This window comes from Phanerochaete carnosa, assembly GCF_000300595.1.
Source record: "Phanerochaete carnosa HHB-10118-sp unplaced genomic scaffold PHACAscaffold_4, whole genome shotgun sequence".
NCBI lineage: Eukaryota > Fungi > Basidiomycota > Agaricomycetes > Polyporales > Phanerochaetaceae > Phanerochaete > Phanerochaete carnosa.
The window spans coordinates 734012-757732 of record NW_006767631.1 but is presented as its reverse complement, the minus strand read 5'-3'; the positions used below and the strand labels follow the sequence as shown (position 1 = coordinate 757732).

Sequence of the window (23721 nt, the reverse complement as noted above, 5' to 3'; positions counted from 1 at the left end):
TCTAATCGTAGCACATGCGAACTCTGGATTTCGGTGTAACCTCGGACTATGCTGAAAGAGTGGGGGCGGGGCGAGAAAGTGAAAGTCCTGTCAGTCCGTACGACGACAACCACTACCGGCCCTCGACGTCGACAGCTCACAACATCTCCCTTTGATATTTCTACCCTGACGAGCCATCAATATTTCAATTCTTCCCCACCACAGCTCGAGCCATGACAGCACCCCTGGCGCGGGCGGACCACCTTGCGCTCTCGCTCCTGCTGAGCTAGTCCCCGCCACTGCACACGCCGACGCATCCCATGCACTAGTTCGCCACCCACGCGCACTTTAACAGCACCGTCTCTGCGATCAGCTCCTCGATGTGCTATGAACTGCCGTCGTCCTCGCACAGCCACTTGCAAAACACGCAGTCGCGTCCCTTTGCGCTCAACACGTCTTCGAACGGCAACAAACCGAACAACGGCGGCGGTGGGAACAGTTCCCGAGTGCGAGCTCTTTCAGCTCGCACCTGTCCGGCCTGTCCCAGCTTCTCGTAGGAGTTTGAGGTGAATTTGATTGCCAGACTGAAGCTTCTCTTCGTGCGTGCACACCTTTCTTTGCAATCACAAGCTACTGACGAAGGTGTACCATAGCTAGCGGCCTTCATTACCATGCACACCACTGATTTCTGCGCGTCACTCCCCAGCGACAGCTCTTGCGCACCACCACGAGCACACTCCCCGCACCAATAGAGACCATCCACGCGTTGATTTTACCTCTCCCCAGGCTGCCACCGTCCCCTCCGAAGCAGAAGCAACCACCGCCATCAACGGCACCTCGATTTATGTGGAGATTGCGCCCTCCATCTATGTTCGTGCTACTCCAGCAGCTATGCAGGCGTATCCTATCGCTTCCACTTCCAGTGTGCTCTCCGGCTGCACTAGTGCTAATGCGTGGACAGCCAACACCGGCGAAATCGTCGAGAACTTCACGTCCGGCTGGCCCACCCTCATTATCCGTCATGTCCAAGTGAATTGTTGTTCTTCTCTGTATCAGCGTTACCCTCAGCGGGATCTTACTGAAGGGCATTGTCGCTGACATTGGCTTCCGATTGTTCGTGGCAGTGTACACTCCCGCCCTCGTGCGCGCGTATCCGAGAAGGTCGTCGATGAGGACGTTTGTGAATCCCCAAAGCCTTCCATCCTCATCCCGGGCATTGGGCTCGTTGTCCCTTCCCATCTTTTCCCGATGCTCGAGCCTCATTTTGCCCGTGCCTTTCTTGACAGTCCTGTGAAGGAGCACAAGCTACCGGTCCTTAGCATCTCAGTTGATCTCACAGCTGCCAACGCGAAGCTTGAGAGGGAGCGCCTCCTTACCAAGATCGTAGCCCGTGCCGAGCATGCCCGCAACGACTCGACCCGGCCACTTGACGAAACCATTGGCGTATTTGAGATTGGTCCCCGCCCAGCGTCTGCAAGCTTGTCGCTGCTCACGGACGAAGAAGTCATCCTTCTGGTGAGATCGCCGTGTATGCGCTTGAGAAGATGCTTGGTGGCTTCGATAGGGCGGGCACGATCCGTCGTGCATTGATATGTCAGCACGCGCAATTATACTCAAAGATAGCTCGTACTGACCTTGCAACAGCTCGTGCTTCGAAGACCAAGATGCTTGAGCACTCAGATGTCCCCACGGCCAACTACGACTATTCCCGCGTAATGGGTGCATGCTGCGAGAACGCCGTCGCTTACATTCTCAGCCCACCTGGTATCGCTGGCCCTCTGAAGATCGATGGCGAAATGTACCCTATTCCCATGGCCGCCACCGAGGACACACTTGCTGGCTCTACCTCTCGCGGATGCAAGGCGCTCAACTCTGGCAGAGGTGTCACGACCATTGTCACCTACGACGGCAGGACTCTTGGATCTGCCATCAACTTCCCGAGTATCATGCAGGCCACCGCCGCTCGCGCATGGATCGAGAGCTCCGAGGGCTATGACATTGTCAAGGAGGCCTTCGAGTCTACCTCCCGCTTCGACAAGCTCCAGAGCGTCAAGTGTGCCATGGCCAACCGCACACTGTACGCTCGTTTCACGACTCGCACCGGCGACGCGATGGGCATGAACATGATCTTGAAGGCGACGGAGAAGGCGCTCGAAGTCTTGGGCGAGGAGTTCCTAGAGATGGTCGTCCTCGCGCTTTCGTGCAGCTGCTACACAGGCCAGGAGCTCGCCGCGATCAGTTGGATCGAGGGCCGTGGCAAGGGCATCGTCGCCGAAGTCACCATTCTCGGCAAGATCGTCAAGACTGCTTAAAACCACTGTCGAGGCGCCGTGCAGCCCGAACACCAAGATGAACTCGGTCAGCAGTGTGATGGCTGGCTCGGTCGGAAGGCTCGATACCCATGCGGCCAATATCTCGACTGCTGCCTTCTACCAGTCAGAACTCTGCGCAGAACGTCGAGAACTCCAGCTGCATGACGTTTATGGAACCGTGAGTAGAGCCCAAACTTCACCGATATTCATCGCTTACCCGCGCTCGCTGCAGAACGAGCAGCGGCGAAGACCTACGGTCTCAATGCCGTGTATCGAAGTTGGCTCCGTCGGCAGTGGTACCGTCCTCGCCCCTCGGCAAGTTGTCCCCAAGAGCGCTCATCAAGCGAACCCTGGCCAGAGCGCCCAACAGCTCAAACCCTAACCAGATCGCGGCTGACACCCTGCAGGATGGCGGTTTTCTTCTCAGCTACCCCGGACTCGCCGTGACTCTGCTCTGAAACCTGCATCGCTGCTCGCTCTGAGCGTTAAGGCATCTCACTGCAGTCTCTTCCTACATCTTCTACAGAAAGAAAACCATTCCGGTTCCCTATCCACGATATTCCTGGCCAAGTTTCGGTTGGTCCGAAATCGTCTCGTTGCCGGTCATTATGCCGCATAAATACGCACTCCAGTCTACTACTCTCTTCCTGCCGTCGACTTCATCATTCCATGGACGCATCGCTGTACAAGCACCTTGTCACCTCTCGCGGTCTTGCACAGCGCTACTGCATCTCCCTTCCTCAGTCCTCCAAGCTGATCCTGCTATTTTACCGTGGCTCACCATCCACGTCGCAGCTAGCGCCACGTTATGCCTCGCTCGAACGACAAGGGCTACGGCGTGCTCGCCTTGGACATGCTCGGCTGTGACGGGGTAGACAAACTCACCGACCCTGTGGCGTGCGTCCCAAGCCTGATATCGGTGATGTCTTGAATGCCAAGAAGCTTGAGAAGGTCATCGCTATCGGATATGACTAGTGAGTCGTCTCGTCCCTGTTCTCTGGGGCTGTCTCGGATGCTGAAATGCCCGTGGTAGGGGTTGCAAGGCGATCTCGCGCCTCACAAACTACGATCTCGCGCCTCACAAACTATGATCTCGAGCGAATCCTCACCTACGTCTTCTTCGCCATCTCCTTCGTACAAATGCTACCCTCGGTGGACTTCCAAGTGTTTCCGAGCTTCCTGAAGCAGCACCTCTGGTACGAGACACTAGGTCAATGGAAGCTCGAGTAGCCGGACGCAAACGAGGTCATTCAGATGCATGTAAGTGGCAGACGCGTGCCCTCCTCGTCCTGCAGTCTCTGACGCGTCTTGCTGATCAACTCGTTCGTCAGCGTCGTATTTCCGCACGGCCCTACGATCTGTAAGGAGCACCTAGCCGTGACGGGCACACTCGAGCAGAGCTTGCTCGACGGCTTCACTTCGCTCCGGCTACCTTATCTGTCCAAGGAAGACGCGAAACACCTTGTAGAGACTGTCAAGTGCAATAACAACGACGTGCTAGTTCAAGATAACGACGAGCGAGCTGTCCACCAAGGACGACCAGTGTGCGTCTTTGTATCCCCGTGATTTCTCTTGGCGTGGCTGATGCAAGGGTTTTGCTGCAGAGATCCTGCCGCGGCGCAGGTTTCCGCTGGCCAGCGTGCCAATATACTTCGCCGCGGCGAAGAACGACTATGTCTGCCTTCCAGGACCGGTTATGCGGTCTTCGCGCGCAGGTATTCATCGGGCACAGCGTGACGATGAAAGAGTACGACGGGGACCACTGGCAGATGGGATTGTCCAAGATCGTGAGGAGTGGATCGAAGGCGCTGCAGCCACGAAAGCCGACTGTAGGTGCCGAAGATGCGGTTGCTGATGCCTCCTTCGTAGATGTCGTGTCCGCGTTTTAGTTCCTTGCCAGCCGTACAACGGCTTGAATTTATTACACGCGACCCAGTTGAAAAAGAAGTTAATAAGAATCAACAATTGGCAGCGGAGGAGAGTGGGTTGTATCGTGCATGACAAAGTCGCGGTGACGGAGAGGGAGAGGATTTAAACTGATAGGTGAATTTCACGACATGCATAAAAACTCGCCACGTGCTTACTACGCTCCAGCTCGCGGGTGTACACGACGGCAGAGACGCCACGAGAAGCCAGAGCGCATCCTCAAACAGGACACATTGGCACTGACGTTCAGCGATGAATAGGAGTGCCCTAGGTGACGGCAGCTTGGTGAGTGAGGCTCGCGGAAGATCATATCGGCTGCGCACCTCATTGAGACCCCAGACCTAGGCTACCTGTCCAAGTTCTTGAAGCGCACGCCTGGCGCTGCACGGCCAACGACATGCCCGACGGTGGTCTGTTGACTCTGTTCGAGCTAGACCGATTTGTGAGCATCTTCAGCTTCCAGTGGGCACGGTGATCGTGACAGAGCACCAGGGAAACAGCAGCTCGCGAGCGGCATATTCAGTTGTGAAGACCAGCGCCTTTGCAAATGCGAGGCAGCGCTGGCTAAGAAAGGGCAGGAGGAGGAGGACACAGGGGATCGTCAACGGTTGAGAGAATGACGAGCACGCCGCGCAACAAGGCGAGATATATACCGGAGCGGAATCCCGGCATGGTCCGAGGTCACACCCCGTGCTATGATTAGATAGCTGATTAGATTTGAGCGTATCCTGCGAAGAGCTGCAGCAAGCTGCCGACCGGAATATTCTCTGCCTCAGCTACCAGGGATCAGCACGTCGAACACGTGAAGGCCTTTGCATGCAGGGCCTCCAGGTGTTTCCCGCTGGTGTACATTGCAAATCCGGGACGAGCTCAAGCTCTCGAGTTGCAGTGCATGCGTCTGAGACTACCCTCTGGCCCGCGAGACTCTCTTTCTTTCACGCTACTGCCACCCGTCACATGCTTCTGAATGCCTCCTGCCCTGCCGCCTTTCCGCTTCTTTCTGGGACGAAGCAAGCCTCGATCTCGGGCTCCAAGCGCCGTAGTCAGAGCCGTTCACGCCCTTGGTTCGCGCTACGTGTAGATGTACCGGTCAATCGGATTCTCGCAAAGATCTTACCACTGTGGTGTCTTCCTTCCCGAGAGACGAGGTGTTTCCCGTGTACCCTCAGGCTGTTTCCCATGATCCAATCCGGCATGGGCGTCACAATCGTCAATGACGAGGCGGTCTCCAAGACGGCCTAGGAGAGCGGGATAATCACGACGGATCGTCGACGGTACGCTTGCAATGATACGGTCTGTCTCGACAATCTCAACAAGGGTGCTATGCTAGCTTGAGGACAGGCGTGGTGTGGTAGGATTTGCAGCAGCGGAGTGTCCAAGTATGATATCGATTCTACAGTGACAAGACATGTGCATAATCCTCTAGTGTTCTATCCTCTAAGAATATATGAAATATACACTGAACGAGCACAAAATTATATGGCTAGACTGGTGGATCGCCCCTCGAGATGTCTCTTCGCCTACTTCTCACATCGCCACACCGGAGCTTTTGACCTTGCCTACTGTTCGCCTGTCCATCTCCTCCGCTTGCCTCCTCCTAACAGTGTCACAACCTCCAAATCGCCTATCCTCCGCGAACGCGTTACGGGCTGTACGGCACATGTGCGACGCGCCCTATCCGTGTGATATTGATGCACGTCCCAGGCCGCGGGTTCGTCGTGGTGGGTTCTCTTCGGCGCCGCGGTCGAGAAGCAGGCGCACGACCTCAGTGTGTCCCATCGCCTTCGCGTGGTCCAGCGCGCGTAATCCGTGGGTGTCCATGGCTGCGACGTCGGCACCGTTGTCGAGGAGAACGCGGGAGGCGTCGATGTGCCCTTTCCAGGCTGCATAGAACAGCGGGGTTCGTTCGTCCTCATCCTGCACGCCGACAGCCATGCCGTGCTCGAGAAGAGTGAGCACGATGTCGACGCGACCGTGATTTGCAGCGACATGTAGCAGTGTCGCACCTTTCTTGTTCTGCGAGTCGATAGCTGCACCGCGCTCAAGAAGGGTACGCGCAATGTCGGCGTGGCCATGTTGTGCAACGATATGTAGCGGTGTCCAGCCATCCTTGCCCTGCGAGTTGACAGCGGCACCGCGCTCGAGAAGGGTACGGGCAATGTCGGCATGGCCATATTCTGCAGTGATATGTAGCGGTGTCCAGCAGTCCTTATTCTGCGAGTTGACAGCGGCACCGCGCTCGAGAAGGGTACGGGCAATGTCGGCGTGGCCAAATTGTGCAGCGATATGTAGCGGTGTCCACCCGTTCTTGTTCTGCGAGTCGATAGCTGCACCGCGGTCGAGAAGGGTATGCGCAATGTCGGTGTGGCCATTTTGTGCAGCAATATATAGCGGTGTCGCACTGTTCTTGTTCTGCGAGTCGACAGCTACACCGCGCTCGAGAAGGGTACGCGTAATGTCGGCATGGCCATTTTGTGAAGCGATATGTAGCGGTGTCCAGCCATCGTTGTTCTGCGAGTCGATAGCTGCACCGCGCTCGAGAAGGGTACGCGCAATGTCGGTGTGGCCAAATTGTGCAGCGATATGTAGCGATGTACACCCGTCCCGTTGCCGCGCGTCGACAGCTGCACCGCACTCGAGAAGAGTACGCGCAATGTCGGCGTGGCCATTTTGTGCAGCGATATGTAGCGGTGTACACCAGTTCAGTTCCCGCGCGTCGACAGCCGCGCCGTGCTCAAGAAGAGTGAGCACGACGTCGACATGACCGTGACTCGCAGCGACATGTAGCAGTGTCGCACCTTTCTTGTTCTGCGAGTCGACAGCTGCACCGCGCTCGAGAAGGGTACGCGCAATGTCGGTGTGGCCATATTGTGCAGCGATATGTAGCGGTGTCCAGCCATCCTTGCCCTGCGAGTTGACAGCTGCACCGTGCTCCAGAAGGGTACACACAATGTCAGCATGGCCATATTCTGCAGTGATATGTAGCGGTGTCCAGCAGTCCTTATTCTGCGAGTTGACAGCGGCACCGCGCTCGAGAAGGGTACGGGCAATGTCGGCGTGGCCAAATTGTGCAGCGGTATATAGCGGTGTCCAGCCATCATTGTTTTGCGAGTTGACAGCTGCACCGCGGTCGAGAAGGGTACGCGCAATGTCGGTGTGGCCATTTTGTGCAGCAATATATAGCGGTGTCGCACTGGTCTTGCTCTTTGAGTCGATAGCTGCACCGCGCTCGAGGAGGGTACGCGCAATGTCGGCGTGGCCAAATTGTGCAGCAATATATAGCGGTGTCGCACTGTTCTTGTTCTGCGAGTCGATAGCTGCACCGCGCTCGAGAAGGGTGCGCGCAATGTCGGTGTGGCCATTTTGTGCAGCAATATATAGCGGTGTCGCACTGTTCTTGTTCTGCGAGTCGACAGCTGCACCGCACTCGAGGAGGGTACGCGCAATGTCGGCGCGGCCATTTTGTGTAGCGATATGTAGCGGTGTCCAGCCATCCTTGTTCTGCGAGTCGACAGCTGCACCGCACTCGAGAAGAGTACGCGCAATGTCGGCGTGGCAATTTTCTGCAGCGATATGTAGCGGTGTCCACCCGTCCCGTTGCCACGCGTCGACAGCTGCACCGCGCTCGAGAAGAGTACGCGCAATGTCGGCGCGGCCATTTTCTGCAGCGATATGTAGCGGTGTCCACCCGTCCCGTTGCCGCGCATCGACAGCTGCACCGCGGTCGAGAAGAGCACGCGCAATGTCGACGTGGCCATTTTGTGCAGCGTCGTGTAGCGGTGTCCAGCCGTTCTTGTCCTGCGAGTCGAAAGCTGCACCGCGGTCGAGAAGAGTACGCGCAATGTCGGCGTGGCCAAATTGTGCAGTGATATGTAGCGGTGTACACCCGTCCTGTTCCCGCGCGTCGACAGCCGCGCCGTGGTCGAGAAGGGTGCGCGTGTTGTCGATCCGGCCATATTGTGCAGCAAAATGCAGTGGCGTTCTCCCGTTCTCTGCCTGTGTGTTGACAGATGCCCCGCGCTCGAAAGGAGTGTGCGCGATATACTTCTCGACATGCCCACTCCTGCCCATAGCCTCCTCGCCCCACAAATATACCACCCTCAAATTGTTTTCTCCTAGTTTCAGCCCAACGAGTTTCCTCCCCTCGTCCTCATCCATATGGATCACACCCCATTTGATCACCTCAACAGCTTTCTTCCCTTGCACATCCCGCTCTCCGACCACTTCAGCTGCAACCCAGCGATCCTTCCGGGGCGACCCGACGCCGACGAAGCGATACGGAACATCCGGGGCAAGACATCCATGCACTTCGGTAGCGCTGACTTGCACGGTGATGGGCTCAGTGCGATTGTAGAAGTACAGTAGAAACACTTGCTTTACACCAGTATTTCGGCAGGCGTCGTCGGGTGAGGATACAATATAGCATGGCTCGGTGGCATATCCGGCATGGTAATACTCTCCGGGCTTATTTGTGTGAATTTGCTGAGGATTCACCAGCTGCAGCTGCTCCGTGTCAAGTGTCTGATTTGGGAGCAGCACCGCCGATGGAGACGCCGAGAGCCCCCGCCATGAGATCCAGAGTCCGAACGGAGCGTCGGATTCGTGCTGAAGGAAGAGAGACATCCTGACCCACGAAGGCATGTGCTTGATGAGCAACATCCATGCGGACTCCAAGGAGACCAACCGATCGTACAGCGGTAGTGTCGGGCATTGCAGGAGGTAACCAAGACAGGCTATCCTGTCAAGGTCTGTGGGGCAATTCCGACTCTTCACGGCTTGGATGACGTGGGTGAATCGGTCCCGGCGAGACATACTCGAGATGAGGTCCTGCATACGAGGAAAGAAACTCGGACTATTGGAGAGAGGTGCGGCGGTGAGCCCACCGGGTAACCAGCTATCCATGGTCTCCTGCACAGTAGACAGGCAATTGAACCAGTGACGATCCGATTTGAAAGCCGTCGGCGACGCATCAAACGGCAAGCCCAAGCCGTTGAAATACGTGATGCATGGTCTTCCGCGCGGGTGGGCTTGGTAAATATGACCGATCGTAGGCACGTCGAGCTTCCACTCTTCGAGCCGAACTTTGTCGCCGTCCGCGCTGCCCTCTTGCCATAGACAGAGGACATCGAGGAAGACGTACTTAGCGTCCATGTTCAGCAGCTCGATGCGGATGTGGTCGAGTGATGTGCCGCGCGGGATCGTGACAGGCCATCGGCATCCGTTGATCGGTGTCACGACACACTCGCGCTCTTGTTCGTCGACCCAAGTATGTGATACCGTCCATAGGTCGGCAGGCAAGCTGCTAGGGTCCTCGTAATCTTCCCAAGCCATCGCATGGAAGGGAAGGACTCGGTTGCTGAGCAGGTCCCAGACACGTCGAGGCGGGATCTGAGGATCTTGGATGGAGTGGCCGCGAATGGCATCGTCCCGCCTTCGCTGGATCTCATCGCGACGGTCCCTCATCCCCGTGAATGCTGCAACGAAGTCCCCAGACCACCACGAGCGTAGTGTTCCGTACGTCTCCCCGAAATCACGTGAAGTGCTGATAGCATACTCTAAACAGTCACGAAGACCGGGAGTTTCGAGCGGATAAGATGTACCAAGGACGTCGTTGAGTTTGGCGAGCAGATCATCAATTGGTAGGGGGCGACAAGGGATGTCCGCGAGTGAGTTAGGTATCGCTCCTTGTCCAACGTATACCCACTGCAGAGGGACGGCGGAGGGAATGGGAGTGTCGGGAGGCCGGAGAGTGTAACATTCACCTCCACCTGATGACCGAAAGAGTTCATGGGCAGATGCACTTCCGAACGACGAAGCCAGCTGAATCGACCCCCAAACGATGGCTCGACTATCGTTGGCGGAAGAGCTCCCGCATACGATCCGCTGGTTGACAAGCTCCGGGATGATTATCTGTGGGATGGTAGGACGATCGTCGCTGGGTACCCAAGGTGGGTTCATGTTGGACAGTAGTATGCGTGAGTCGGGCCTGTTCTGTACTGCATAGAGTGTGCAATACTGGCGGTCACATGAGTCAGTCACGTTGACAATAGATGGCGACGCAGGTGCACACGAACCGAAGGTGTCTCGAAGTCGCCGATCAATTTGAGCTCGGCCAGCTCGTTGTATGCCTATCGGTAGTACGAGATTGGAGTTAGTCACGCTTGCACTGCGATTCCCAGCATGACAATCACGTACCACAGTATAGTCGTATACTCTCGAGCTTCGGCGTGCAGCCTCTTCTGCGGTACAATATACTATTCGCATCCGTCGCCTGCTGGCGGCTAGCAGTGCCTCCAGCCGCTGGCCTTCGTCTTGATCGACCCGGACGACCGCCCATCTTGCGACTAAGAGTGCTTCCTCTCCATCTCCAGTCTGTTCTCCAACTATTTCGCCAACAACCCAGCGCTCCACGTCTTCTCCAGAATTGATCAAGCAGTATGGCAAGCCGTCCAGAAGTACCCCATGTCTGCCGAGGATTGAGAGCTTGACAGACTTCCCCTGATCTCCACAGGATATCTCGATTTCTTCCGCTCCAGCTTGAGCGGTACCGTCCAGTAGGATATGACATGATTCAGTGACGTAACCAGAATGGAAGTAGACGCCCTGTGTATTAGTGTAGAGCTGGCTCGGATCTACGAGCGTGAGGTTGCACGCGTGGCTGGATGTACTATGCTTAAGGCAGAGAGGACGAGACAAGGACGAGACGCAACGGCAAGAGGAGTGGAAGCTCGACGTCCCCACCATCGGCTACACCTACTCCCGTCCCTCGACACCCTGCATTATCTATTTCAATGGCCTCGGCCTGCCTCTCGACACCTCACCAGCCATCCTGGGCTCAACACGACAGTGGTTCAATCGTGTCTGGACGTTGCAGGAGTCTCCGCTCAGCTGGCTTCCAGGAGGCCTATCAGGAAGACCTCTCATAGATGGCCATGCGTTCTTCGGCCGTCTTCGCAGTATCGTGACAGCGGTCAACAGCCGTGGAGACGGTTCTAGCCTTGCCCAAACTCTTCGCGAACGCTCATGCACCAACGAGCTCGACAGGATTTCTGGGCTTGCGTACATCTTCCAATGCCGCACACTACCTATATATGACGAGAACGTGAGCCCGGACGTCGCGTGGACCCTGTTACTCAAGCATATGGACGCTCAGTGGCGGACGGCGATCTCGCTGCAGTATCCACCGTATAGTCCCTTTGGTCTGTGGGGATCGTGGCAGAGATTCTTGCATTCTTCGGAGACCCCTTATGCCAGCCAACCTATCTTTTCAGCAGGAGCCTGTGAGGACGACTCGGCGCCCATATTCAGTAGCTCTATGCGAACGTGGTCGAGGGTCGTCTTGCGTGGGGTAGGGACAGGCCATCGCTCTCCGTTAATCTTCGTCCATACGTCGACACGATCCTTCTCGTCTACCCAGCTATGCGAGACACACCAGACCTTGGATGGTATATCTCCAGGGTCAGAGCCTGCCTCTCGGGGAAGAGCGTGAAGCGGGAGGACACGGTTGGAGTGCAGATCCCATACACGACGGGGAGGAATCCTGGAGTTCTGGATGGAGGATCCACGGATAGCGTCGCGGCGGATCGTCTCGAGCTCCGTTTCACGAGCGGCTACCTTGTCCACGACGTGGCGGAAATCGCTATGCCACCAAGAACGCAGGAAGCCGTATAGTTCCCCAAAATCCTTCGACCGTTGCATGAAATGCTGCAAGCAGCCTTCAAGACCAGGGGTGTCCAAAGAGTAGTCGGTTTGGAGGATGTGGTTGAGGTTGCAGAGCAGTTCTTGCAGATCGATGTCGGCACAAGATACAGCTGCTAACATATTCGTTATAGTACCGCGACCCACGTGCAATTGTTGGAGCGGGACTTCAGAGCGTCGAGACGGCTTTAAGGGGAATATTGTGCCGTTGTCCGCGCGTAGAGATCTGAACAAGAGCTCCTCAGGGACGCGTCCCGACCTCGCAAGTTGCACCGTGCCCCAGATGTTCAGGCGGTTCTCCTCCGAGGTTGTGTCCGAGTCTCCATTTCCGTTGACACGTTGCTCGAGCCCAGCAGAGATCACAGTCGTGTCGGGGGTGGCAGTTTGCCAAGGAGGGCCTTCACAAGGAACTACGATAGACGTCCCTTCCAGCTCGAAACGCCAGCCCGCATCCTCCACCTGCGAGGGAATATCAGCACACTAGGCGTGACGAGGTATTTGCACAAAACGTGCTTTCATGCCAAGAACTCACCGGTGTCAGATTGTCCGGGTCGGATGACCGTTTTCGTTTTCGGCTATCCGGGGAGTCGGGTGACCGTTCTCGTTTTCGTCTAAGTAGAGTAGAATAAGTCCTTGTGAGTATATCATGACATGAAAACGAGTGTAGCCGTTACAGCGCACCGAAGAACGGATTCTTGCATCGCCAACACTCGGAAAGACAAAGAAAACCTGACGGATAAAGTGCCTGAATATTGAGGTTGGGCGGGTCACAGAGCGAGCTTACCAGAGAAACGAGCAATAAGCTTAGAAAATTCGAAGTAACGATGATCGTCGCGGTTATTGCAGGGGCAGCAGCGATAGAACAAGCGAGAAAGCTGGTCCGGGTGTAGCGAGAACGATCGCCTAGATCACCGTCGGCTTGCCCTCCACGTGGCAGCGGTGGATAGGTATCGTCTGTAAATTTCTTCTTGCTGCGCAGGAGTCAGCCTCGTAGAACGACGACGTGAATGAGCATGGGTCGCCGCGGCGTAACGACAGTCTGGGCAAGCGGAGCTGACGCTGCAGAGCCGCATGGCAGTTCGCCCCACGCGCCAGAACGATGTTGAGATGAAAACGACATACTTTAGGCAGTACCTCTGCGTTGTCCGTTTCCTCTGTTTGCGCTGGCAGCGTAGTTGTGGTCAAAAAGCGAGGCGTAGACGCTGTGCAACGAGGAGGGTCCTGATGCGCTGTTGCCTCGTGCAGGTTGCGGCGTCGGGCACATCCGCAAACGGAACCGACCATGAGCTGTCAATCTGTACGCTGATGCAAATACGTGTCCGAACTCTCACTCCACGATGACTGGGCGTATTGCGGTGGGGTATTCAGAAGCAGGCATGTCGCAGTGGTGCCCTCTTCACGCACGTAGTCAAAGACGCGTCAGCAGCTATGAAACGAGCATCGATTAGACATACACGGCTATGGGCAGCGGGTCTAGGATACAGAGTCCATATTGGTCTAAGGTTAGAAAAATGCCTGCATGCGCGCATTTTTGCGAAATTCGAGACAATGTAGGATTTTACACCGCAGAATGTAATGTTGAAAAGGGACGCGCACATCCGGAACACTCAGACCTGTCTCGCTGTCAGCTTCATCTTGTTTGACTTCACGCAGAACTCGCCTTGCAAAGCGATATCATCTAGAAAGTAACAGATTCCTGCTGTTCCGTTCTGCCCTATTGAAGTATATCGGCATTCCAAACACCACCATCTTGTTATGACATGCACAAGGGATCTGTATGATCGATCCTGGTGGCTGTATATGCGGGCTCGGACGGTGATAGGATTGTGAAAACTGGCCGGACAATTTCCTGTCATCGATGCGAATGAAATGCGATGTATGGGAAGGACACATCTGCCGGAATAGTCATTGATAAACGCATACACAGCTTCTCAAGAGTACGTACCTGTAATGCGGCCCTCGCTGGATGCGCCGAATAAATCTTCCGCCAGATCTGCGGATGGAGGTGGACGGTCGCTTTCTTCTTTTCTTCTGCTTTGCCTTCCCTTCGTTCAAATTCTACGGCCAGCGCAATCGTATTTCGATGCTTCTGGACTCGAGTGGTGCAAATGCCGATGATAGTGCAGGACGTCGCCGATGTGGACATCTCGCGACGCTCCTACGACATGCTCGATGGTAGGGGTACGCCTCCACAGACGCGGGGATGAGCCAAGGTTTGAGCATTCGGCGAAGGCTAAGGAAAAGGTCCATTCGGGTGCGGTATAGGGCAGCGGAGGCGAGGCGACAGAACAAGAAGCCGCCGTATACAGCGATAATGTCTAAAAACACAAAGCTTGCGCCGCCGAAGTCTGAACTATACGAGAATGCCCTACACTTCAAGAACCTGAGCTCCCTTAGGGCAGATGCAGTGCATATGACAGTAGAACTCACCTGCACACCGAGCGGGCCACCGGCGAATAGGCTGAAACGCCGAATGGCACTTTGGCAAGACTGGTCGTCGTCGAGCAGAAGGATAGAAGCGTCGGACGCTTGTGTGTCAAAGTCTAGCTATCCGCTCTGCCAAGAAATGGCTAGGTCGATAGAGCCACTGAGCTTGTCAATAAGCAAAGGATATATGAGATGCAATAATTAGGGAGACGCACGTCGAGAATCCTCGCCTCTTCGACCACTCGGTTGGGCCTTCAAACCGCTCGCGTGGGACATGCATTACTGACTGGATCGTCTAGAATGTACTTTCTGCTAATGCGTCAGGTGAAGCTCGCACTGCGCATGAAACAGACGTACCAAAGATCTCAATCAGGGTTTAGCTAGACTTGTCATGACCGCAATACGCGATCCGAGACTTGAGACAGTGCGCATAAGTGACAGGAATCAAGCAGATACAAGTGTGGAGAAGCATTGAGGGCACCGACGAGCCACGGTCTGAGCGGTAGGAGGTCGTGGAGTGCGTGCAGAATGGGCGTTGACGTTGGGACCGGTCCTCGTAGCGCCCATAATATCGTATGCGGGCCACAAACCCTAACCTGAATGACAGCCTGCGGGACGGTCCTCGTCCACACTGAACATTGACGTATCCTACTGCCGCCGTTTCCTGCGTGTTCCACAGAATAAAAAATATTCCGATGACCTGGACGCGATATTCCAGGCCAGTTCCAGCTGGTCTGAAATCGTCTCGTGCCGGCCATTGTGCCGCATAAATACGCAAGCCAATCTGCTACTCTCTCTTTACCATTGATATCATCATCTCTTGGACACATCGCTGTACAAGGACGCCATTACCTCCTGCGATCTGGTACAGTACTGCTACTGCTTCTCCCCTGCCCAGTCCCTGCTGTTCTGCCATGGCTTCCCATCCACCTCTCGCGACTGGCGCTATCTTGTACCTCGCCTGAAGCACATGGGCTACGGCATGCTCGCCCTGGACATGCTTGGCCATGGCGGGACCGGCAAGCCCGCCGACCCGGCGGCGGACATCCCTCGCCCGATATCCAGAGATATTGCGGATGTCGTCGATGCCGAGAGGCCTAAGAAGGTTATTGCTATCGGCTATGGCTGGTGAGCTCTTCCTGTCCCTCCTCGCTTGGGGCTATCTCGGGTACTGAACCACTAACAGCAGGGCTGCAAGGCCATCTCGCGCCTCGCAAACTAGTAATCCGAGCAAGTCCTCGCCTACATCCTCCTCGCCACCTCCTTCGTACAGGTGCTGCCCCGGCGGACTTCCAGGGATTTCTGGGCTCCCTGAAGCAGCAGCTCGGGCACGAGACGTTCGGCTAATGGGAGTTCTCGAGTGAGCCGGACGCAAACGAGGTCATCCAGGTACACGTACGGCGGAGGATGCGTGCCCGCTTCGTCCTGCAGCCGTCGACGCGTTTCGCAAATCGGCTCATTGTCAGTGTCGTGTGTTTGCACGACTTTGAGGTCCGGGAAGAGCACCTGGCCTCAACGGTCACGCTCAAGCAGAGCCTGCTCGACAAATTTGTCTTGCTCCGGCCAGCTCACCTGCTCGAGGAAGATGCGACGCACGCTGCGGAGACATTCAGACGCGGCACCGATGTGCTGATTTCAGATCGCGACGAGCCAGGTTTCCACCAAGGACGACCAGCGTGCATTCTGTATCCTCTTGTATCTATCCCATTTGACGTGGCTGATGCAAGGGCCTTGTTGCATAGATACCTTCCGAGCACAAGTTCCCGCCGGCCAGCGCTTCGCCGCGGCGAGGAGCGGTTGTGTCTGCACTCCCAAGACCGGCTGTGCGTCCCTTGGGCAGGAGGCGTTCAGCGGGCACAGCGTGACGATGAAAGAATACAACGCGGACCATTGGCTTATTCTCTTTCACGGAGAAGAGACTGCCCGCGATCTTGAGGAATGGATCGAAGGCACCGCCGCCACGAAAGCTGACATTTGAGCTAGCGTACGTACGGAAGATGCGGTAGCTGATGCCTTCTTCATAGATATCACGCTCGTGTCTCATTTTCTTGCCGGTTGTAAGTTACAGCGAATATTGTAGCCCGACCCAGCTGAGAAAGAAAATGATAAAATCAACGTCTCGTCTGATCGGTACACCTACGCGCAGCGCAAACTGAGGGCGTAAATATTGGCGACTGCGGCGCTTGGTGGCCCGAGGTCGAGGCTTGCGTTGTTGCAGAAAGAAGTGGAACATGCTGGTCTTGCGGCTCTTTAGAGTGCGCCCAGATCTAATCAGCTATCTAATCATAGCGCGTGCGGGATCTGAATTCTGGGTGTGATGTCGGACTATGCCGGGATTACGCTTTGGAAGAGCGGGCGAGAAAGTGAAAGTCCCGTCAGTCCGTACGACGACTACCGGCCCTCGACAGCTCACATGATCTCTTATTGATATTTCCACCTCGACGAGCCATCAATGCGTCCCCATCACAGCTCGAGCCATGACAGCACCCCTGGCGCGGGCGGAACATCTTGCGCTCTCGCTCCTGCTGGGCTAGTCCCCGCCACTGCACACGCCGACGCACCCCTTGCACTAGTTCACCACCCACGCACACTGTAACAGCACCGTCTCTGCAATCGGCTCCTCGATGCGCTACGAGCCGCCGTCGTTCTTGCACAGCCATTTGCAGAACACCTAGTCGCGCCCCTTTGCGCTCAGCACGTCTTCGAACAGCAACGAGCCGAATAACAGCAGCGGCGGGAACAGTTCTCGAGCGCGAGCTCTTTCAGCTCGCACCTGCCCGGCCTGTCCCAGCTTCTCGTAGGAGTTTGAGGTGGATCTGATAGCCAGGCTGAAGCTTCTCTTCGTGCGTGCACACCTTTCTTTGCTATCACAAGCTACTGACGAGGATGTATCACAGCTAGCGGCCTTCCTCACCATATACACCACTAACTTCTGCACGACCCTCCCCAGCGACAGCTCTTGCGTGCCACCACGGACACACTCCCCGCGCTGGTGGAGACCATCCACGCGTTGATTTTACCTCTCTCCAGGCTGCCACCGTCCTGTCCGCTCTGGCCGAAGTAGAAGCGACCACCGCCGTCAACGGCACCTCGATTTATGTGAAGATTGCGCCCTTCATTCATGTTTGCGCTACCTCAGCAGCTACGCAGGCATATCCTATCGCTTTCACTTCTAGTGTGCGCTCCGGCTGCACTAGTGCTGACGCGTGGACAGCCAATACCAGCGAAATTGTCGAGAACTTCACGTCCGGCTGGTCCACCCTAATCATTCGTCATGTCCAAGTGGATCTCCGTTCTTCTCAGTATCAGTATTGCCCTTAACGGGTTCTTACTGAAGGGCGTTGCCGCTAACACCGGCTCCCGATCGTTCGTGGTGGCGTACGCTCTCGCTCTCGTGCGCGCGTATCCAAGAAGGTCGTTGACGAGGATGTTTGTGATTCCCCAAGGCCTTCCATCCTCATCCCGAGCACTGGGCCCGTTGTCACTTCCCATCCTTCTTCGATGCTCGAGCCTCATTCTGCCCGTGCCTTTCTTGACAGTCCTGTGAAGGAGCACAAGTTACCGGCCCTCAGCATCCCAGTTGATCTCACAACTGTCGACGCGAAGCTTGAGAGGGGGCGCCTCCTTACCGAGGCTGCAGCCCGTGCCGAGCATGTCCGCAACGACCCGACCCGGCCACTCGACGGAAACCATCGACGTATTCGAGATTGATCCCCGGCCAGCGTCTGCAAGCTTGTCACTACCCACGGACGAAGATGTCATCCTTCTGGTGAGATCGCCGCGTACACGCTTGGGAAGATGCTTGGTGGCTTCGATAGGGTGGTCACGATCCGTCGTGCATTGACTTGTAAGCACGCGCGTATATGCTCAAAGATACCTCATACTGACCTTGCGACAGCTCGTGCTTCGAAGGCCAAGACACTTGAGCATTAGGATATCCCCACAGCCAACTACGACTGTTCCCGCGCGATGGGTGCATGCTGCGAGAACGTCGTTGGTTACATGCCCATTCCACTTGGTATCGCTGGCCCTCTGAAGATTTACGGCGAAATGCACTATTCCCATGGCCACCGCTGAGAGCGCACCTGTTGTTTTTATCTCTCGCGAATACAAGGCGCTCAACTCTGGCGGTGCCACGACCGTTGTCACCTACGACGGCATGAGTCTTGGACTTGCCGTCAACTTCCCGAGTATCGTGCGGGCCGCCGCTGCTCGCGCATGGATCGAGAGCCCGAGGGCTACGGCATTGTCAAGGAGGCCTTCGAGTCTACTTCCCGCTTCGACAAGCTCCAGAGCGTCAAGTGTGCCATGGCCGACTGTACACTGTACGCTCGTTTCACGACCCGCACTGGCGCTGCGATGGGCATGAACACGATCTTGAAGGCGACGGAGAAGGCGCTCGAAGTCTTGGACAGGGAGTTCCCAGAGATGACCGTCCTCGCGCTTTCGGGCAATTGCTGCACGAATAAACAAGAAGCCCGCTGCAATTAGCTGGATCGAGGGCCGTGGCAAATGTATCGTCGCCGAAGCCATCATTCTCGGCAAGATCTCCAATACTGCCCTCAAGACGACCGTCGAGGCGCTGTGCAACCTGAACATCAAGAAGAACGTCGTCGGCAGTGCGATGGCTGGCTCGGTTAGAGGGTTCAATGCCCATGCGGTCAATATTCTGGCTGCTATCTTGACTATCAGTCAGAACTCTGCGCAGAACGTCGGGAGCTCCAGCTGCATGATGCTTGTGGAACCGTGAGTAGAGAGCCTGGCTTTACTGATATTCATCGCTTACCCGCGCTCGCTGCAGAACGGACAATGGCGAAAGTCTACTGTCTCAATGCCGTGTGTCGAAGTTGGTACTGTCGGCAGCGGTACCGTCCTCGCCCCTCAGCAAGCCGTCCTCAAGGGCGCTCATCAAGCGAACCCTGGCCAAAGCGCCTGACAGCTCAAACCCTAACCAGACCGCGGGTGACACCCTGCAGGACGGCGGTTTTCTTCTCAGTAACCTCGGACTGGCCGTGACCTGCTCTGAGCCTGCATCGCTGCTCGCGCTGAGCGTTAATGCATCTCATTGCAGCCTCTTCCTACATCTTTCACAGAAAGAAAACTATTCTGGTTCCCTGTCCGCGATATTCCTGGCCAAATCTCGGCTGGTCTGAAATCGTCTCGTTGCCGGCCGTTATGCCGCATAAACACGCGAACCAGTCTACTACTCCCCCTCCCATCGACTTCATCGTCTCATGGACGCATCACTGTACAAGGACCTTGTCATTTCTCGCGGCCTGGGACATCGCTACTGCATCTCCCCTCCCCAGTCCTCCAAGCCGATCCTGCTATTCTGCCGTGGCTTCCCATCCACGTCTCACGACTGGCGACACATCGTGCCTCGCTCGAACGACAAGGACTACGGCGTGCTTGCCTTAGACATGCTCAGGTATGGCGGGACCGACAAGCCTACCGACCCGGCGGCGTACCTCCCGAGCCTGATATCGAAAGATATCGGCGATGTTTTGGATGCCCAGAAGTGTGAGAAGGTTATCGCCGTCGGCCATGACTGGTGAGCTCAGCCTATCTCTTCTCGCTTGTGAATATCTCAGGTGCTAAACCGCTACCCGCAGGCCTACAATGCGATCTCGTGCCTCACGAACTGTTATCCCGAGTGAGTCCTTACCTACGTCTTCCTCGCCATCTCCTTCGTGCAAATGCTGCCCTCGGTGGACTTCCAAGCGCTCTTGGGCTTCTTGGAGCAGCACCTTGGATACGAGACATTCAGTGGAACTTCTCAAGTAGCCGGGCGCGAACGAGGTCATCCGGACGCATGTAGTGGCGGACGTGTGCCTTCCTCGTCCTGCAGTTTCTGACGCGTCTCGCAGATCGACTCGACCCTGCCGTTCTGTCATGGCTTCCCATCCACGTCTCGCGAATGGCATCCACTGTGCCTCGTCTGAACGACGAGGGCTACGGCATACTCGTCCTGGACATGCTCGGGTATGGCGGGACCGACAAGCACACCGACCCGGCAGCGTACGTCCCGAGCCTGATGTCCAAAGACACTGTCGATGCCTTGGATGCCGAGAGGCTTGAGAAAGTTATTTACATCGGCCAGGACTGGTGAGTTTGTTCTGTTCCTCATCGCTGGGGGCTACCCTGGATACTAAGCCGCCAACTGCAGGGGCTGCAGGGCGATCTTGCGCCCCAGAACGCATCCTCGGCTACGCCTTCCCCGCCACCTCCTTCGTACAAGCCCTTCCCCCGATGGACTTCCAAATGTTCCTGTACTCTCGGGTACGAGACGTTCGGCCGACTGAAATTTCTCGGTAAATCAGACGCGAGCAAGGCCACACGTAGGTGGCAGACACGTGCACACCTCGTCCTATAACCGCTGGCGTGTTTCGCAGATCGACTCGTTCGTCAGCGTCATGTTTCCGCAACCCTGCGACCTAGAAAAAGCACCTGGCCTCGACGGACGCACTCGAGAAGAGTCTGCTTGACAACTTTGTCTCGTTCTGGCCAGCTTACCTCTCCAAGGAAGACGCGGAGAGACGTTCATGCGCAGCGGCTTTGCGGTGCTGACGTGCTGGTTCGAGTTCGCGACGAGCCAGTTGTCCGCCGAGGATGACCGGTGTGCGTCTCTGAATCCCCCTGGAGATCTCTCACTTGACGTGGCTAATGCAAGCGTTTTGCTGCAGAGATCCCGTCAGAGTGCAAATTTCCCGCCGGACAATGCGCAAATCTATTTTGGCGCGGCGAAACACGACTATGTCTGCTTTCCCAAGACCTGCTACGTGTCCTTTACGCAGGAGGTGTTCAGCAGACACTTTCTGACTATAAAAGAGTGTGACGCGGACCACTGGCTTGTTCTCTCTCATGCGGACGAGATTGCTCGTGATCTTGAGGAGTGGATCCGGCACCGTTACCACGAAAGCTGGTTGGTAAGCTAGTAATCTCCGTACATGCTGGAGAGGTGGTGGCTGATACCTTCTTTATAGATATCGCGCCCGCATCTTAGTTCCTTGCCAGATATACAACGATTTGAGTCTCCATTGCACGCACTCCGGCTGAGACAAAAATAACGATACTAATCAACATCTCGCCTCTTGGGAAGGAGGAAGCCGTAGTAGTAACATCTTTGTGAGAATCGATTGGCCGGTACACCTAGACATAGCGCGAATCGGCGTGAGTGGCGCCCAGGACGCTCGAGAGCCCGAGGTCAAGATTTGCATTGTTGCAGAAAGAAATGGAAAGGCGGAAGGGGACATTCAGAAGTGTATGGCAGGTGGCAGTGGCGTGAAAGAAAGAGAGCCTCGCAGGCTATATAGGCTAGGCCCGGACACTGCCATGCACTATAACTTGGCCTGAGCTAGTCCCAGATCCGCCACAGTGCACTTGATGGGAAGTGTATGCATGCGAAGGCCTTTACTTCGGCGTACGCTGGGGCGGAGGGCACATCGGTCGGCTCTTTGCAGGGGAAGGACGCTCAAAGCGCTCAAATATCATCAGCTGTCTAATCGTAGCGTGCAAGCGCAATCTCGATATATCTTGTTGTTTTTGCGCTGTGTCCTCCTCCTGCCCTTTCTCAGCTACTGCTACCTCGCGTTTGCAAAGGCGTTGGCCTTCAAAGCTTCACAACTGAATATGCCGCTCGTGAACTGCTGTTTCTCTGGTGCTCTGCCAGAATCGTGCCCGCTGGAAGCTGAACATGCTTCCAAATCGATCTAACTCGAACAGAGCCAACAGGCCACCGTCGGGCATGTCATTGGCCGTGCAGTGCCAGGCGTGCACTTCAAGTATTTGGACAAGTAGCGTAGGCCGGGATCTCAATGAGGTGCGCAGCCGATATGATCTTCCGCGAGCCTCGCTCACCAAGCCGCCGTCACCCGGAGCACGCCTCTTCATCGCCGAATGCCAGTACCAAAGTATCCTGGACGGCAGGAACGAGATATTTCGTGAAGGTGCACTCTGACAACTCGTGGCGTCTCTGGCGACGTGCACACCTGCGAGCTAAAGCGTAAGCACGTAGTAAATTCTCAAGCACATCGTGAAACTCATCGACTGGTTGAAATCTTCTCCCTTTCTGTCACCGCGACTTTGTCATGCACGATGCAACCCACTCTCCAATCTCGGTCACCGTGTACCCTCAGGCCGCTTTCCATGATGCAATTCGGCATGGGCGTCGCAATCATCAATGACGAGACGGTCTTCAAGACGACGCAGGGGAGCGGGATAATCAGGACGGATCGTCGAGGGTACGCTTGCGATGATACGGTTTGTCTCGATAATCTCAACAAGGGTGCTAAGCTAGCTTGAGGACGGCGGGGTGTGGTAGGATTTGCAGCAGCGGAGTGTCCAAGTATGATATCGATTCTACAGTTACAAAATATGCGCATAATTTTGCAGTGTTCTATCCTCTAAGAATGTATGAAATATACGCTGAACGAGCACAAAAATCATATAGCCAGACTGGTGGATCGCCCCTCGAGATGTCTCTTCGCCCACTTCTCACATTGCCGCACCGGGGCTTTTGACCTTGCGTACCGCTCGCCTGTCCATCCCCTCCGCTTGTCTCCTCCTAACAGTGTCTCAACCTCCAAATCGCCTATCCTCCGCGAACGCGTTACGGGCTGTACGGCACATGTGCGATGCGCCCCATCGTGATGTCTATGCACGTCTCAGGCCGCGGGTTCGTCGTGTGGTGGGTTCTCTTCGGCGCCGTGATCGAGAAGCAGGCGCATGACCTCAGTATGTCCCTTCGCCTTCGCATGGTCCAGCGCGCGAAATCCGTAGATGTCCACGGCTGCGACGTCGGCACCATTGCCGAGGAGAACGCGGGAGGCGCCGATGTGCCCATTCCAGGCCGCGTAGAGCAGCGGGGTCCATCTGACCTTATCCTGCGTGTCGACAGCCGCGCCGTGGTCGAGAAATGTGAGCACGATGTCGACGTGACCATTTTGTGCAGCGATATGTAGCGGTGTCCACCCGTCCTGTCCCCGCGTGTCGACAGCTGCATTGCGCTCGAGAAGAGTACGCGCAATGTCGGCGTGGCCATTTTGTGCAGCGATGTGTAGCGGTGTCAACCCGTTCTTATTCTGCGAGTCAACAGCTGCACCGCGCTCGAGAAGGGTACGCGCAATGTTGACGTGGCCATGATATGCAGTGAGAAGTAGCGGTGTCCACCCGTCCTGTCCCCTGCGCGTCGACAGCTGCACCGCGGTCGAGAAGGGTACACGCAATGTCGGCGTGGCCATGATATGCAGTGAGAAGTAGCGGTGTCCACCCGTCCTGTCCCCGCGCGTCGACAGCTGCACCGCGGTCGAGAAGGGTACGCGCAATGTCGGCATGGCCATTTTCTGCAGCGATATGTAGCGGTGTCGAGCCGTTCTTGTTT

General features: G+C 56.0%; 6 protein-coding genes across 6 annotated transcripts; 5 read left to right on the top strand and 1 right to left on the bottom strand.

The window, feature by feature from the left end:
* Positions 1-1036: 1036 nt before the first annotated feature.
* PHACADRAFT_253538 (uncharacterized protein) lies at positions 1037-4216 on the top strand (the record flags this gene model as incomplete). Its single annotated transcript, XM_007394217.1, has 7 exons — positions 1037-1269; positions 1448-1572; positions 1624-2179; positions 2202-3265; positions 3325-3551; positions 3623-3835; positions 3896-4216. Coding segments are annotated over 4 exons (1386 nt in total), but the record flags the coding sequence as incomplete, so codon positions are not given.
* A 10899-nt stretch (positions 4217-15115) lies between these two features.
* On the top strand, positions 15116-15706 carry PHACADRAFT_253535 (uncharacterized protein). Its single transcript, XM_007394216.1, has one exon. The coding sequence runs from the start codon at positions 15313-15315 to the stop codon at positions 15472-15474; it is 162 nt and encodes a 53-aa protein (XP_007394278.1). The 5' UTR covers positions 15116-15312; the 3' UTR covers positions 15475-15706.
* Position 15707: 1 nt separating this feature from the next.
* Positions 15708-16430, bottom strand: PHACADRAFT_253534 (uncharacterized protein). The gene has a single exon (XM_007394215.1). The coding sequence runs from the start codon at positions 16384-16386 to the stop codon at positions 16042-16044; it is 345 nt and encodes a 114-aa protein (XP_007394277.1). The 5' UTR covers positions 16387-16430; the 3' UTR covers positions 15708-16041.
* Positions 16431-18232: 1802 nt separating this feature from the next.
* Positions 18233-19099, top strand: PHACADRAFT_253533 (uncharacterized protein). Its single transcript, XM_007394214.1, has one exon. The coding sequence runs from the start codon at positions 18561-18563 to the stop codon at positions 18831-18833; it is 273 nt and encodes a 90-aa protein (XP_007394276.1). The 5' UTR covers positions 18233-18560; the 3' UTR covers positions 18834-19099.
* A 29-nt stretch (positions 19100-19128) lies between these two features.
* PHACADRAFT_253532 (uncharacterized protein) lies at positions 19129-19904 on the top strand. The gene has a single exon (XM_007394213.1). It carries the CDS (start codon positions 19577-19579, stop codon positions 19895-19897), a length of 321 nt encoding a protein of 106 aa, XP_007394275.1. The 5' UTR covers positions 19129-19576; the 3' UTR covers positions 19898-19904.
* Positions 19905-20534: 630 nt separating this feature from the next.
* PHACADRAFT_253530 (uncharacterized protein) lies at positions 20535-21280 on the top strand (the record flags this gene model as incomplete). The annotated part of the gene is made up of 1 exon (XM_007394212.1): positions 20535-21280. A coding segment is annotated over exon 1 (388 nt), but the record flags the coding sequence as incomplete, so codon positions are not given.
* Between the last annotated feature and the right edge of the window lie 2441 nt (positions 21281-23721).

What these genes read in the sequence shown, in the direction of transcription:
- PHACADRAFT_253533 (XM_007394214.1), top strand. Translation starts at nt 18,561, where the DNA reads ATGGATCGAGAGCCCGAGGGCTACGGCATTGTCAAGGAGGCCTTCGAG.
- PHACADRAFT_253535 (XM_007394216.1), top strand. Translation starts at nt 15,313, where the DNA reads ATGGGCTACGGCATGCTCGCCCTGGACATGCTTGGCCATGGCGGGACC.
- PHACADRAFT_253534 (XM_007394215.1), bottom strand. Translation starts at nt 16,386, where the DNA reads ATGAGACACGAGCGTGATATCTATGAAGAAGGCATCAGCTACCGCATC.
- PHACADRAFT_253532 (XM_007394213.1), top strand. Translation starts at nt 19,577, where the DNA reads ATGGACGCATCACTGTACAAGGACCTTGTCATTTCTCGCGGCCTGGGA.